General features: G+C 48.6%; 5 protein-coding genes across 5 annotated transcripts; 1 reads left to right on the top strand and 4 right to left on the bottom strand.

Moving 5' to 3' along the window:
* Window positions 1–289: 289 nt before the first annotated feature.
* Window positions 290–967, bottom strand: N7533_004558 (uncharacterized protein; the record flags this gene model as incomplete). The annotated part of the gene is made up of 1 exon (XM_057101208.1): window positions 290–967. The coding sequence occupies one exon, from the start codon at window positions 965–967 to the stop codon at window positions 290–292; it is 678 nt and encodes a 225-aa protein (XP_056960838.1).
* Window positions 968–3,329: 2,362 nt separating this feature from the next.
* N7533_004557 (putative short chain dehydrogenase/oxidoreductase) lies at window positions 3,330–4,391 on the top strand (the record flags this gene model as incomplete). The annotated part of the gene is made up of 2 exons (XM_057101207.1): window positions 3,330–3,654; window positions 3,712–4,391. The coding sequence occupies 2 exons, from the start codon at window positions 3,330–3,332 to the stop codon at window positions 4,389–4,391; spliced, it is 1,005 nt and encodes a 334-aa protein (XP_056960837.1).
* Window positions 4,392–4,971: 580 nt separating this feature from the next.
* N7533_004556 (uncharacterized protein) lies at window positions 4,972–6,888 on the bottom strand (the record flags this gene model as incomplete). Its single annotated transcript, XM_057101206.1, has 4 exons — window positions 4,972–5,593; window positions 5,643–5,710; window positions 5,769–6,427; window positions 6,489–6,888. 4 exons carry the CDS (start codon window positions 6,886–6,888, stop codon window positions 4,972–4,974), a joined length of 1,749 nt encoding a protein of 582 aa, XP_056960836.1.
* Window positions 6,889–7,407: 519 nt separating this feature from the next.
* N7533_004555 (uncharacterized protein) lies at window positions 7,408–8,382 on the bottom strand (the record flags this gene model as incomplete). The annotated part of the gene is made up of 2 exons (XM_057101205.1): window positions 7,408–7,955; window positions 8,022–8,382. 2 exons carry the CDS (start codon window positions 8,380–8,382, stop codon window positions 7,408–7,410), a joined length of 909 nt encoding a protein of 302 aa, XP_056960835.1.
* A 369-nt stretch (window positions 8,383–8,751) lies between these two features.
* Window positions 8,752–9,798, bottom strand: N7533_004554 (GILT family protein; the record flags this gene model as incomplete). The annotated part of the gene is made up of 2 exons (XM_057101204.1): window positions 8,752–9,256; window positions 9,341–9,798. 2 exons carry the CDS (start codon window positions 9,796–9,798, stop codon window positions 8,752–8,754), a joined length of 963 nt encoding a protein of 320 aa, XP_056960834.1.
* Window positions 9,799–13,433: the final 3,635 nt, after the last annotated feature.

Below are 13,433 nucleotides of genomic sequence, written 5' to 3'. Positions count from 1 at the left end.
TTTAGGATTTGTGGATTGGATCTACGGTTTAACTTGGACATAGATCCACTTCTGGGAACAAACTGTGGGGAAACCCTGAAGACCCCATTTGGAGTGGTTTTCCTTTTATATCAACTGCTGCCTTCGGCTTCAGATAGACTGAACGACCATGTTGACTTTCATGACCTTGCTTTGAACCCAAGTGAAGAAGATCATAGGTTGCGCTCTCGCGTACCTCGGGAGGATTGGATTTGTTATGACCCACATTGCTCTACAGTAGCTTCGAAAACTATACCGTACACATTAAAGGTTACGAAGACCTTTCATCATTCTTGATAACGCCTAAAGGCCAGGCAATTGCCGACTGTGCATGTTCATCCAAACAGTCCGCGGCAAGAATGACCAAAAACTTTCCCCAACCTTCCATCCACCAAGCCTTAGTCATAACATGTAGAACTGCCCCGTAGTAGGCTAGGGCCACCAAAGAACCATCTTCTTTTTGAGATAGCAGGTCCAGAAATTCTGAATCTACTATCGCAGGCCACGCTAAAATTGTGCTCTGGTTTTCACTAGCAATGCAGGAGTCAAAAACGTCCAAGAGATGCTTGATAGAGTCCAGAACAATGGCCTGCGCAGCACTCTGAAATGAATAGGTTTCTATATCTTCATAGTCTCCAATTAAAGCTTCCAATTGGGTATGTACCTCATGAGAATTCTTAGACTTTGGAATCTGCTGTGCGCACCGGGTGAATTTCAACAAGAGCCTCATATCACCCTGTTCGATCCAGGACCGAGCCTTTTCCACAATTGACGCAGTTCCACGAACTAGAGTGAACACTTCTATTACTTCAACCAAACCCATGGGTGTGAAACCAGAATTTAACGTTCTAGAAGCGAAAGTAAAACTGGCAATGAGAAGCGAACAAGCGAAGAGCGCGTCGCAATTTTCCGCCGTAACATTGGTTAATAGTGGCGTACAAAGCGACATCGCGAGGCTGTGATATTGTATTGCGACTCCAGTATGTATTTGGCGATGAATATCAGAAACTTGGTGAGAAAGATGCAGTGCTGAAATTCCCAGTATCGCGTGCATTAAAAAGGGATGGGCAATCCCTTTGCGGGGGACGTGTATCTGAAAAACTTGACTCAAGGCATCGTTCTGTGCCAGCGATGAAGCCGTTACAGTATGCCAGTGATGAAGCAGTTCAAGTTCCTGGACAGGAAGTCTGGCTATATTCCCATGTCCTGGTCTCGCGTGGTTTGTTGTGGGGCTCAGAAGTTGCGGGGGTGCGTGGGACGCGTTGAATGAGCATGCGAGGCCTTTTCTGTGACACGATCCACAAGCTGGACGATTTTCATCGCATTTTATCCGGCGCGCCTTGCACTGCTTGCATCCATGGTGAGACTTAGCGTGTGAGCGACGTAGTGGCATGCTTGTGGCAAATTGATGATAGTACTACAAGTAGGGTTGGGATGTGAAGCCGGGTGGGTCTATGATCGTTGACTCGGCGCGGTCGGATGCAACAATTTTCAACCTCAAGAAGTTACTTGACGATTGCCAAGCCGGCCGGAGATCACAGGTCCATGTGATTTTATATAGCCTCACCGTATACTGCTCATTTCAACTGTCGATGTTGGCGCTTCGGTCTGGTGGGCAGTTCCACTAACCTCCAATGGGTATATAAACACTATAGCTTCTATGAAGTAGTAAAAATGGCCAAGCACCCTTTCCCGATTCAAACCGGTAGAAAGTGTTGAATTGGGTGAAATCTGGGTAAAAGGTAAAATACCCATGGCGAGGTTTAGACACCTCAGGCTAGGAATTATCCGCCTAGGTATGTATAACTTGAAACTATACTAGGTACATGAACACACCGGTTCATTGTAAAACGGGCCGACGTGTCAACAATATTTAGAGAGTTGATAAGTCCTTAAAATTGCCAAAAATGGAATTATTATTTCTTTTGCCGGGGCCAGGTGACCAAAGACACTTGGTTTGAGGGCTCTCAAGCCTGAATTCTATGCAATCGATGATCCTTGTCTTCATCGCCGAAGGGTGGCTAAATATGTGAGCTCTGAGCTAATCGGGATTCCCGGTGGATCGTGCAAGCTTGGTCCCGGACGAAAGTACTGTTTCACAGCAATTGGGACAGCACTTAGACCCAGTCCCACGAACAGCACTGAATTGGGTCGGAGTCAATGGAGAAACTGGGGAACCCGGGGCGACAGGTCGAGAGACCAGGCCGCTCTTTGTGGTAGAATTGATAGCATGCAATCCACCAGGGCAGGTCCTTTTTGAACTCACCGAAGAAATGTTAAGCTTGCATTTAACTTTTCTTGTACTTCGTACTACTCCGATCCACGTCGGTGTGAATCCGGGACTTCCAAGGGTTACCCGATTTGGACATCCCGGGGTATCTCACAGCAACCGCTCTTTTTGCCCCGGGCCCATCATATTTTTAGCGGGGGCTCGTGCAGGCATTCCAGTCAACTGACCTGTCCCAGGGACCCGGATCCTTTTGAAATTCTGTTCTTAATCGGTGGATCCAGGCCTTTCGGTACCATGGGCTTTGTTGTTGCTACCCTGGAGGCTTGCATCTACGATGTATGCACGGAGAATAGACACGAGATCCCATGCCCAGCATCTCGTTGGCCATTTCTAGGGGTCGGAAGACCGGGAGACGTCCTGGAAGCGCCTAGACTCCACAATTAATTATATCCACACCAGGCGCGTTTAAAGCTGGCTAGCAAGGGCTTGCAGATCTGCGAAAAAAAAATACTTCGGGGACCCGCCCAAAGTGGGCCATTCCATCGAAGCCTTCGAAGTATTACCGTTCTCAGCTATGGGCTATGGACAGATCACGATGCCGATGAGACTGCGCGTTAGTCCAGGGGATCATTGTACTGCCAAGCGGAGGATTTACCTCCTTACCCCATAGTGTTTGCCAATTGCGCCCAGCTGATGTGGCAATCGGTCAACCCGTGGATGCTCTCGGTCGATTTGTCTGGATCTTAAGTCATGGTGAAAGCAGCAGGCAAATTCACCAGTGTCACGCGGTGCTTCGTTTTTCTTTTTCGGATTTTTTTTCTGTAGTACCCCTTCGAATTGAAACGCCTTTGCTTTTCGGTTACCTTTGATGGGAAATACCGCTCCGGTCACCCTTAGACATAAAACCCCATTCCCCCAAGAGAAACCATTGACCTTGGACAGCGTTCAGATTATTTGCATACTTGCGTGTTGTCGACTTGTATACCCCCGCCCGCGACACACCTTGATTGAGGTCGTTGACATAAGTTATTTTTGTCACTTTCAAACGTTGGGCCAGACCTTGATCGCCACGCCTAATAAAATGTCTTTCTCAATGTCTCGAGCTTTCACCCCGGTTCGCGCTCGCTTCTCTGGCGCCGCAATTAGTATCTCGGCTCCGCGCGTTCTTGCGTCTTCCTCGACCAGGCTCTATTCAAGCACCAAGAGTGCATTTAATCCGCAGGATATCCACAACATCTCTCACAGCCCCGACCACGTTCAGTCCAAGCTGCCGTCCAAGAAACAGCTACGCAATGCCAATCGATTCCGCGAGTTTGATCTTGAGGGCCGTGTATTTGCTATAACCGGTGGTGGTAGAGGATTAGGTCTCTCAATGGGGGAAGCATTGATTGAGGCCGGTGCAAAAGGTATGCAATTGACTCATTTGTATCAAAAACAGGATCTTTGACTAATATCAATCCTAGTGTATGCTCTCGATCGCCTCGAGACCCCCCATCCTGATTTCATCAAAGCTCAGGGGAAAGCCGAAAACGAGTATGGCGGTACTTTGGAGTATATCCGCATTGATGTACGCAACAACACTGAAGTGAACAACACATTCGCTGCTATTGCCGCTCAACACGAACGCCTTGACGGTCTGATCGCCGCCGCCGGTATCAACCACCTCTCTAGTGCATTGGAACACTCTCAACAAGCTCTAGATGATGTAATGACCATCAATTACAATGGTGTCTTCAACTCGGCCACCGCTGCTGCTCGCCAGATGTTCAATTACCAGGTCAAGGGCTCTATATTGTTGGTCGCCAGCATGAGTGGCCTTATCGCGAACAAGGGCATGACATCGCCTGTTTACAACTCCTCCAAAGCTGCCGTCATCCAGCTGGCTCGTTCACTGGCAATGGAGTGGGGTCGTCACGGCATTCGTGTCAACAGCCTGTGCCCCGGTCACATCATCACCCCAATGGTCGAGGAGGTCTTCCAACAGAATCCTGCTGCTCGAGCCACTTGGGAAGCTGAGAACATGCTTGGTCGCTTGGCAATGCCAGAGGAGTTTCGAGGTGCCGCCCTCTTTGCTTTGTCCGATGCTAGCAGCTTCATGACCGGCAGTACTATGCTCATCGATGGTGGCCATACCGCGTGGTAAATGCTTGCAACGAGAACCATGATACCCAATAATACAACAAAAATGAACCAAAAAGCACCAGCACCACAGGCCACAGACTCAAGACCTGGGAATAGCCATTCATCAAAAAGCAAACAGCATCGGGCAGTATCGATTTTTTTCCCAGCATGCTAGGCGCTGTAAATAGGTTGCATGCTGCATCAAATTGCATCCACAAGGGTGAATTTTCCTTCCCGACCCTACTACTTTGTCGTCCAATACTCCGCGGCGTGGGATGATTGGGAACTCTTAATACCAAAGACTCGGGTTCGGCTCGCTCAAAATTCGGGTTCGGGTTCACACTATCTACTATCCTTCTTGGTATAGAATCTGCCATAAGCTTTAGTGATATATCACAATTTAATATTGCATCAAGCATTTTCAAGTACCAACCATTCCCCCCTCTATACTTCCCGAGGTTAGTTGAAAGATAATTACAGCTTCAGGTGAATAGCAATTTCTCCGTGTGGATTGATGACTAGATAGTCTCTCTAGATATGAGGGTATATAGAGCATTGAAAAAACAACGCCAAATGCATGAAATAACACCCATCATGGACCACTAAATGATATACACAAGCCTTTGATCACCAGATCCTTCAAGGTCATCCCTTCTTCCGCCGCCCATAAGCTCTTCTCGCTCCTCGCCCGGGTCCACAGTCCCGTGATCCTCATCATCGGCAACGGCCCGGTTCTCTCTCTGTAACAAGATCCGCAACACAAGGGCCAATATAGCGACGACGACCATGAAAAACGAACAGATTGCCATACCAGGAACGTACCATGGGCCGTCGGACTCGGGGTATAATCGTGTTCCAAGTAATGGCCCACACTGCCCGATGACATTCAAGATGGCGATACTAGCTCCTTTACCTTCCTTCTCGACTCGATTATCCATTGACCAGGTGATGATTAAAGTGATTGCTGAGAAAAATCCCGCCGTGGCTGGGAACACGCAAATGTATCGGATAAAGATGCTCAGCCCGGGGGAGATGTGATCGTGGAAGTAACCCGTCAACGCGATGGCGAGGTACGCAGCAGAGGAGATGAGGGCGTGTGCGATGAGATAAGGGCTTCGTGTGCGTGCGCGGTCCGAGGCGTAAGCTGTCATGAGGACGACGACAAATGCGACAAGATATGGGGGTGCGGAACGCGCTTGAGCATGAAGAGAGTCATATCCCATGCTACTGGGGTCAGAGATTGATTTTGGGTGTAAGTATGAGACAAGCTTACTCTTTGATAATAGTGGGGAGAAACACCGGCATGGAACTGAAGGCAACGTTGCAGCTGAAAAACATAAACTGGAAACAAAAAATTAGTTGAGGTGTTGTAGGAAATATGCTCAAAATAGGAACTCACAGCAGCCATGTATGCCTTGGGGTCGGCAAGTGTCTTCTTAATTTCCCCCCAGTTAAACTGCTGCTGCTCCTGCGAATGTTGGGGTTCGGGCTTTTCCCCTTCAAGACGGAGTCGAGCAATGCCTCGCTGTCGGCGGGTCAGAAAGCGAGCTCGACCAGGAGAGTCCGGAATTACTATCCAGGCAAAAACAGCAGCGATGACGCTGGGGAAGCCCTCGACCAAAAAGAGAATGCGCCAGGGAGAGATAGCGCCATTGCTGCTGATCTTAACGATGATCCAAGCCAGGGTGCTCGCAAAAGAGGTCGCCAGAGGAGCCGCTGAAATAAAAAGCCCATTTCTAAATGCAAGTTCGTCACGCTTGTAGAACAGTGATAGATAAAACGGAACACCGGGGCCAAAGGCCGCTTCGGTAATTCCGAGCAGAGCACGGAGGACGACAAGTCCCCAGAATGAAGTGGCGAGACATTGAAATGATGCCACGAGGCCCCATCCACAAACACAGAGGGATATATAGATATGCGGTGGTACCAGGCGGTACATAAGGGTCATCCATTCGAAGAGGATGTAGGTGATGTAGAATGCGGTAAGTAACCATTCATATTGCGAAGATGAGAGGTTTAGATCATCTTGTAGACCGGCGATTTTTGCGTTTCCGATATCTTTTTCCGCCAGTTAGCACAATATAGATCATCAAACACCAAAGATCCAATGCAAACATACTTGAACGGTCTAGGAAAGCCAGCAAATAAAGTAAGGCCAAAAATGGTACTAGGCGTCGATCAAATACCGAAACAACTTCTTTTTCTTCATCTGGTGTGTATTTCGGACCATCCACAGCTCGCCCTGTCTTTCCTTCGATATCCTCATCAGAATCATATCGATTATCCTCGTCTTCGGAAACAGGCTCGCCCGTCTCCGCATCTTCTTCGAAATCCGTCTGTAATCGCAAGTTTCCCATAGGCGCTTTCCCCAACCGTGAAGCCGAGTAGTCATATTCTTCTTGTTCTTGTTCTTCCGGATCATTGGAGACGGGTGTGTATCGAGAGTTCGAGGAGGAGGAGGCGGAATCGTCGGATCTCGCATTCCCCGCGGCGGGAGGAGGAATGTGAAGAGAGCCCATTCTCGACCGGTTATCGTGGAGTGGGCAAATGTGCACGGCGGTTGAACTAGAGATTCATTTAGCAGGGATTCCCCAGTATTATGATCTCCGTACCAGCTCCATCTATGGAGCTGCTCCTGGCCGAAAAAAGATGTCGGATTCCCAGCTGACCCGACCTCGAGACCGCAAAATGTTATGTAATCCCGGCACGTGGAGATACAACCAAAGTGGTTTAGCGCAGATCGACGCGTTCCCCGGCAAGTCTTGTCTCATTGGAGGGACTTTGTTACAGGGCTGAACTACGGACGGAGAGTATACATCGGAGAATTCAAAAGGGTCAGTGTTGGTATCACAGAATAATAATATGGTACTAGTTAACTTTTTGTAATTGGTGAAAACTTCATCTATCTCCGCATTGAAAATTGAGGGTAGAAACATGACCACACCCCCAGACGTTGCTAAATCTCCGAATTCACCCGCTTGCAAGTAAAACGCATCAAGCTCTCCACCGCGACAGAGCAGTCCCATAGTTGTTTGGTTTTAATTTCCAGGGCGATATGAGTCAACCACCCGGCGTCGGCGCTTGCGGGGCCGCGGAGAGTGAGCGTCGTTACTACCCGCCTGTCGTTCATAGCTTCTCTTGCAACCAGCAAGGTGTTCAGCATGTCCACGGCTTGCATCGGCGACATTTTCAACTTCAGAGACCAGCGGATGGTTGCCATGGCCCTCAGATCTCATGTAACGAAGCAAGTTCTCAGAGCTGTCACGGAGGAAGCGAACATTGCTGAACTTGTCGGTTTTCTTGCTCGAAATACCGGACTTGTCAGCGTCACCGAGATAGTAATCAGCTTTGGCAGCCTGGTAGACTTGAATAAGGTTCTCCAGTAATGCTTCCTTCCGGGAAGAAGGTTTTTTGTCGTCTTTGAGATCATATCCAGTCTTAGGTTTGTCCTTTTTGCTCGGTTCAGATCGGTGGCTGAAATTGTCTCCTTGGTCGTCTCCTTGGTCGTTTCCTTGGTAAATGGCATCGGAAGAGTCCTGGTCATTGTGGCTCTGATAAACGTAGGGACTCTCAGTGTCCGTCGTAGCTATTGTGACTCGTTAAACTTTGAGTCAACTTGGAAGGGTGAGGCATAGGCGCAGAAGGTACCGACCATTGTGCGTGATGGGATGAGCTGCTGCAAGGAAGGCATTTACAGTTGTCTCTTCTTCATCGGCGGAGTTGCAGGGACCGAGGCCTATGTACTGGGCGAAAAAGAGTTCGAGCAGACCAATATTTTGAAGGGGTAGGCCCTTTTCGTACATGCGGGCCAGTGCAATGTCGTAGATGGTCACCTCGCCGTCATCCCAGTTCGAGGAGTGGCAGCAAATGAGCTGTACCTGGCGGTTTACTAAATAGTAGAGGGCCGCCGATTTGGTATCGTCATCCAGAACTCTCGTGAGAACCGGAGAAGGCTCGCTGATACCATCGTATTTGGCTCGCAATTCGGCTACCTTCCGATTGAGAGAAACCATTGTTGGTGAGGTTGAGCGCGCTGTTTAGGGTCACAGAATAGGCGATGTGAACAATTGAAGAAGGGAACACCGACGGTCAAAGACGTTATTGGTTTGTGCAGGGAGGGGGAGAGGGAAAGATGGTGCGGACGGGTCGATGCCTCGGGCTTGAGTGGTTTGGCACTGGTAGATAACATACTGGGAGAAACTAGTGAGGCTCATCTTGAGGATCAGGCAGATCCTTAGAATTAGCCAAGGCAAGGGCTTTTAGGATAAAAATAAGCACTTGCTCTTGCTAAGAATAAGAGTAAACCCCGAAGATAAATTATAAAATATTGCTAATCATTCACTGAGTCTCTGTGTGGGGTATCAATAGGCGTCGTGTCAATCCTAATTCTTCTCTTTGTAGAGTTTGTTGATTTCATCAACCAGTACTTGTGGTTTACCACCCTCACCATTCTGGACACAGTCCTTCCATTCACCACCGTCCTTAATGCACCAGACCTTGTCGTCCAGACGAACCGTACAACTTGCAGTGACGCCGAGTTCCTTGCTTCGTTGTACGCTCTGTCTTAAAAGAGCAATTCCGCTGAGCGACTCGCCGGGGGTGTCATCCTGTTGACTAGCGCAGCGGTTCAGAGCATCAAAATCAATACCATGCTCCAAGGCACACTGGTGAACAAAATCGCGTTCGGGTATACGAGGGAAATCGTCAATCAAGCAGTTTGCGAAACCTAACGATCGAATGACAGGAGTACGAGGGTACATTTCCGAGAGCAGCGATTCGTCGGATGTAGGAGGGAAAGGAAGATTTGCAGCACAAAGTATGAGCATGTTGCCGATGCATTCGGTTGGACCATGTTTGCATTCAATTTCTTCCGACGCGGGGTTCCAGCTATACATGCGATGAATGAGTATCAGAAGCTCGCGTTTGGGGGCAGAGAGGGGGTGAGATGGCCCAGGATGCGACTGCGCTTACTTCGCGATAAACGATAGTTGGAAGTCTACCTTGTCACTGACTTGCTCCATCGTTGGCAGAATCAACTCCTTCAGACACGATTTCGCATCGGGGCATTTGCTCATGATGTGAGCTTCCAGTGGAATCTTATGAGACCCGGGAGCATGCAGGTTATCGGAGTTCAGCGTATGGGCTTGCTCTTTGTGGTCCGCGATGGTTTGCTTGGAAAAACCGGAAGCATGACATGGCGCAGGAAGACGAAATTCAGATCCCCTTGTAACAAACAGATAGAAGCCGGCAAAACAGACCAGTGCAATAAAGATGCGACGAAGCAGGCAGTTTTTCGGGGGTCTGTTTTGGCGTTGTTCTGCGGTAGCCCATCTAGGCTGGGGAACCGCGAGGTCCTCGTTAGTATGGATGGGCAGTTTTTCCATATCGCTAGAAGTCCCAGAGAGGACTGATTTTTTTGGGTCTGTCATTCTTAGGATGAAGTGCGGAGAAGTTGTGATTCCTGCGAGGAGCCCCTTGTAAATCGGGTTACGTAAGGTAGCTACTGTGGGGTCTCGGCTTGGTGACATAACTAGTATAATGTACGGAGTATAGCTTTTTTGGTTAGACCTACTATTCCATAGCTGAAATACGATTGAGATATTGTATTCTAGATTGAATATTTTAGTAGAATCCCGGATTGTATCCATTCAGCCCACAAACGTATCAAATGCTTCTTGTTATGTAGATTCGGTCCCCTTTCTATCCGTTCCAGCTTGCTGGTCGACCACCCCACTTTCGATCCACGATATAATGGCACCCAGATAAGCAAAAATAGTTCAAAAACTATGACAAGAGTGGGATTCGAACCCACGCCCCTTTCGAGACACGGAAATCTATAATAGATCTCAGAGGATCAGGTAAACCTGAACCGTGCGCCTTAGACCGCTCGGCCATCTTGCCAGTGCTATATGACGTCAAGCAATATCCTGGCTATATGAGTAGAGTTCCGTGAAGAATATCCAAGTTGTACTTAGTTTGCACAGCCATATTTTGATATCGGATCGTCCGGGAATAAGATTCGGAGGAGTCAACCTCAGGCTCCCCAGTAGTACTCATGGATGGCCTTACACTTACTAGTAGATATTACTTGATACCTAGGTATCAATGGCCAAGGAAAGGTGAAGAAGTACTACTAATACTCCTACTAGTAGTAGGTAGTAGCCATTGTTCATGCCAATCCCATGGTTAGTAGAATACCATATTTATCAGTTTCTCAAGCAAGTTAAGTTTGCCCCTTTATATCTTTCCAGTACCCTGCCTCTTCTTATGATGCAGATTACGCCGGAATCTTGGAAGTCTTCGCGTTTTCGTTTGTATCGGGTGTACGCTTTCCTGGGTACCACCGCAGTGGAGGCCTCGCGTTTTGTTTGCACCACTTCAAACGAGCGCAATAGAAGTGTCAGGGTAACCCCCCTAATTTCATATTTCGGCAGTTTCAAGGGAAGCTCGGACATATCTTCCTGGATAAAATGTCCATGTATATGATGCATATCCGGTGGCAACTCGCCAGGCACGTATCCATAGAGTTACTCTAACATCTCCGATTGCCGCTCATTGCTGACTGCTCAGGTTTGAAAACCCCCGACCAATGCCAGTGCCAGTCTCCCCTTGACAGCGTTATGAGGATGAGAGCGCGGGGCAGTGATCCATGGCTTCAAATTCTCAGCTAAGCGACATAGCTCTTGAACTTCTGGACTAAACGAACTGTACGTTTCCATAAGCTGGTTATGCCCAGGTGATTGGTTCCAAGGTTGACACCATTCAAACTTACAAAGAAATGACCGGCATACCTAGGTAAGAGATACTACCTACTACCCAGGTACCTAGTACCGGTACCCAAGAGGAGGTGCACACTGGGAGATATGATAATATGTCAACTACTAGTATCCCATCATGTGTCCAAGTCATGGATCTCAAGTGGGCTGAATTTCTTGGAAATATCAGACAGCCAATGAAAGGGACCTTGCGAAGCTTCTGGCCCCTCGAATAGGTTCTTCAGAAGGGTACGAGAACGTTACGGAGTAGGCGATCAAGACGGCAAAAAATGACATGGAGAAACTTTGGTGGACGTATTTTTCTAAGGCACTTTTATGTCCTTGGTTACACCGAGGGACCCGGAAACGAACGAACGAATGTATCGATATAGCTAACCTACACAACATCCGTTTTACTAGTCACCGATAATCGAAAAAAAAAGAACGTAAGATCTCCTGATATAGCATCAAAACGCGAGCCTCATGGTCTAGTTGACACGAGCTGTTCTATGATTATTTCGATCCGTGCGGAGCTTTGAACCATAAGGTCGATTCGTACTCGCGTAAGCCGCGCAGGCGGTTAAGGCTAGTTAGTGCCACCAAAAATGTCACGCAATCCAAGCTACGGGTAAATCGCCATGTGTCAGCTGCAAGGCAACCAGCCCACCTGACCACAGCTTCAGGATTCTCAAGGTGGACGGAGTACAGGTGTTGGGTCCATAGTGGATAAACAAGGGACCGGGAAGAGAAGGAAAGGGAAGATAATTGCTGCCGATTAGTTCCGTGGAGACTACCTGTGGCAGTTGATGAATGCTGATAGGCGGCCATAAGCTTCCTATTCATGTCTCAGACTGAGAGGGGGAAGAGGATACCAATGGCAGATTGGCTTGTTAGTTTGTTCTCATAGGATACGGAGTTGATACGTGGGTCGAGTTTGGCGAATTTCCGTCTCCCCTTGCTAGGATAGGCAATGTTAGTGAGCATTGATGATCAAGATCAATTTCATCGTGTCCAGGCCCTTTAAGCCGAACGAGCCTATTATTACCCAATATTCAACCCGAGACGCTGAAACGCCTCGTGGACTCAGCGGAGCCCCTCCACCTCTCCACCGCGATATCGACAAGGGCGTCAAATCAATACATCTTCCGTATGCCTGAACTCCGACTTCGGAGGCCCTTGCCCAGATGTTGGTGCCCAAGCTTTTAAAGTTCTCCAAATCCCCAAGAGCCAAAGCCGGATTTCAAATGCAAAATTTCCGATGGCGTTCCCGTTTAGCGCCGTCGGTGTGGCACCGCGTCCTGTGAGGCTCTCTTTTTTGTGCCTGTTTGTGCAAGTCTCTTTGATGACGAGATGATGGGGCGACGGGGCAACGGGAGGACGGGGAGCAGGTGATAGAGTCCGAACTTAGATCCTCCCCTCTCTTAACAAATCTTGAAACGAGTTTGGACCAGTCGCGTGGAAGCTGACAGTTCTTTGGTGGCTGACCAGCAAATGATCGAGACCCTGTTTGGTTCTGTTGGCCCTACTGGCTTAGGATGTGGGTTTGTGCCCGCCAATGTTGGGGATGTACACGGTCATTCCCGGGTTGGGCCAGAGGAGTACCGCCAACCACGGCAGTTGAACATTAAGAGAAAAGTGAAAAAGGGCAAAAAAATGAGGGAAAAAAAAGAAAATATCATTAAATACCTAGGTAGGAACTCGGCGAATGGCGCGATGAACGAGATAAACTTAGCACGTTTTCGTTTGCCCCACACTTTTACCCTCTTTGCCGCATGGGCATGGGGCTTTTGGCTCGCGACCGTGCGTAATTTATTCCATTTTCCCCGTAACGAGTGAGAGCCAAGCTGGCGCCTGAAGGCTGAATGGCGAAAACAAGAGTGATTGTAGCCGAGTTCTCTAACCGAGGACGAGGGAGGGGAGATCGCTCATTCGGATGGCCCGGTAGGGTTACATAGTTCCCGTTTGGAAGAAGGGGAATGGCGGGGAGGAGAGGGGATGTAGAGCCAGTGTGCCAGTGTGCGCGTGGAAACAGAGAGAGTGGAACTATCTCCGATCGTCAGACTAGCTTCACAAATTGGATATATCGTGATGAAATTCCCTAATACGAAATAGCCGCTGGAAGTTGTGATGAGTGGAGAGATGAGGAGAGTTTCACGGTCCTTGGAAGGCCAATCGCGGGAATTCAAGGCGAAAGAGGAAGAAAGGCGAGGATGAACATGAACAAATAGAAATAAGGAAAATAGGGTGGTATCGACTCGTGTCCTCCCCCTCTCCCCGATGGTCGCATCTCCGCCAGCTCGTGCTTAAAT

Source organism: Penicillium manginii (genome assembly GCF_028828005.1).
Source record: "Penicillium manginii strain IBT 31320 chromosome Unknown utg000004l:1.0-7231830.0:1.0-7236170.0, whole genome shotgun sequence".
Taxonomy (NCBI): Eukaryota; Fungi; Ascomycota; class Eurotiomycetes; order Eurotiales; family Aspergillaceae; genus Penicillium; species Penicillium manginii.
This window is presented reverse-complemented; position numbering and strand designations above follow the sequence as displayed.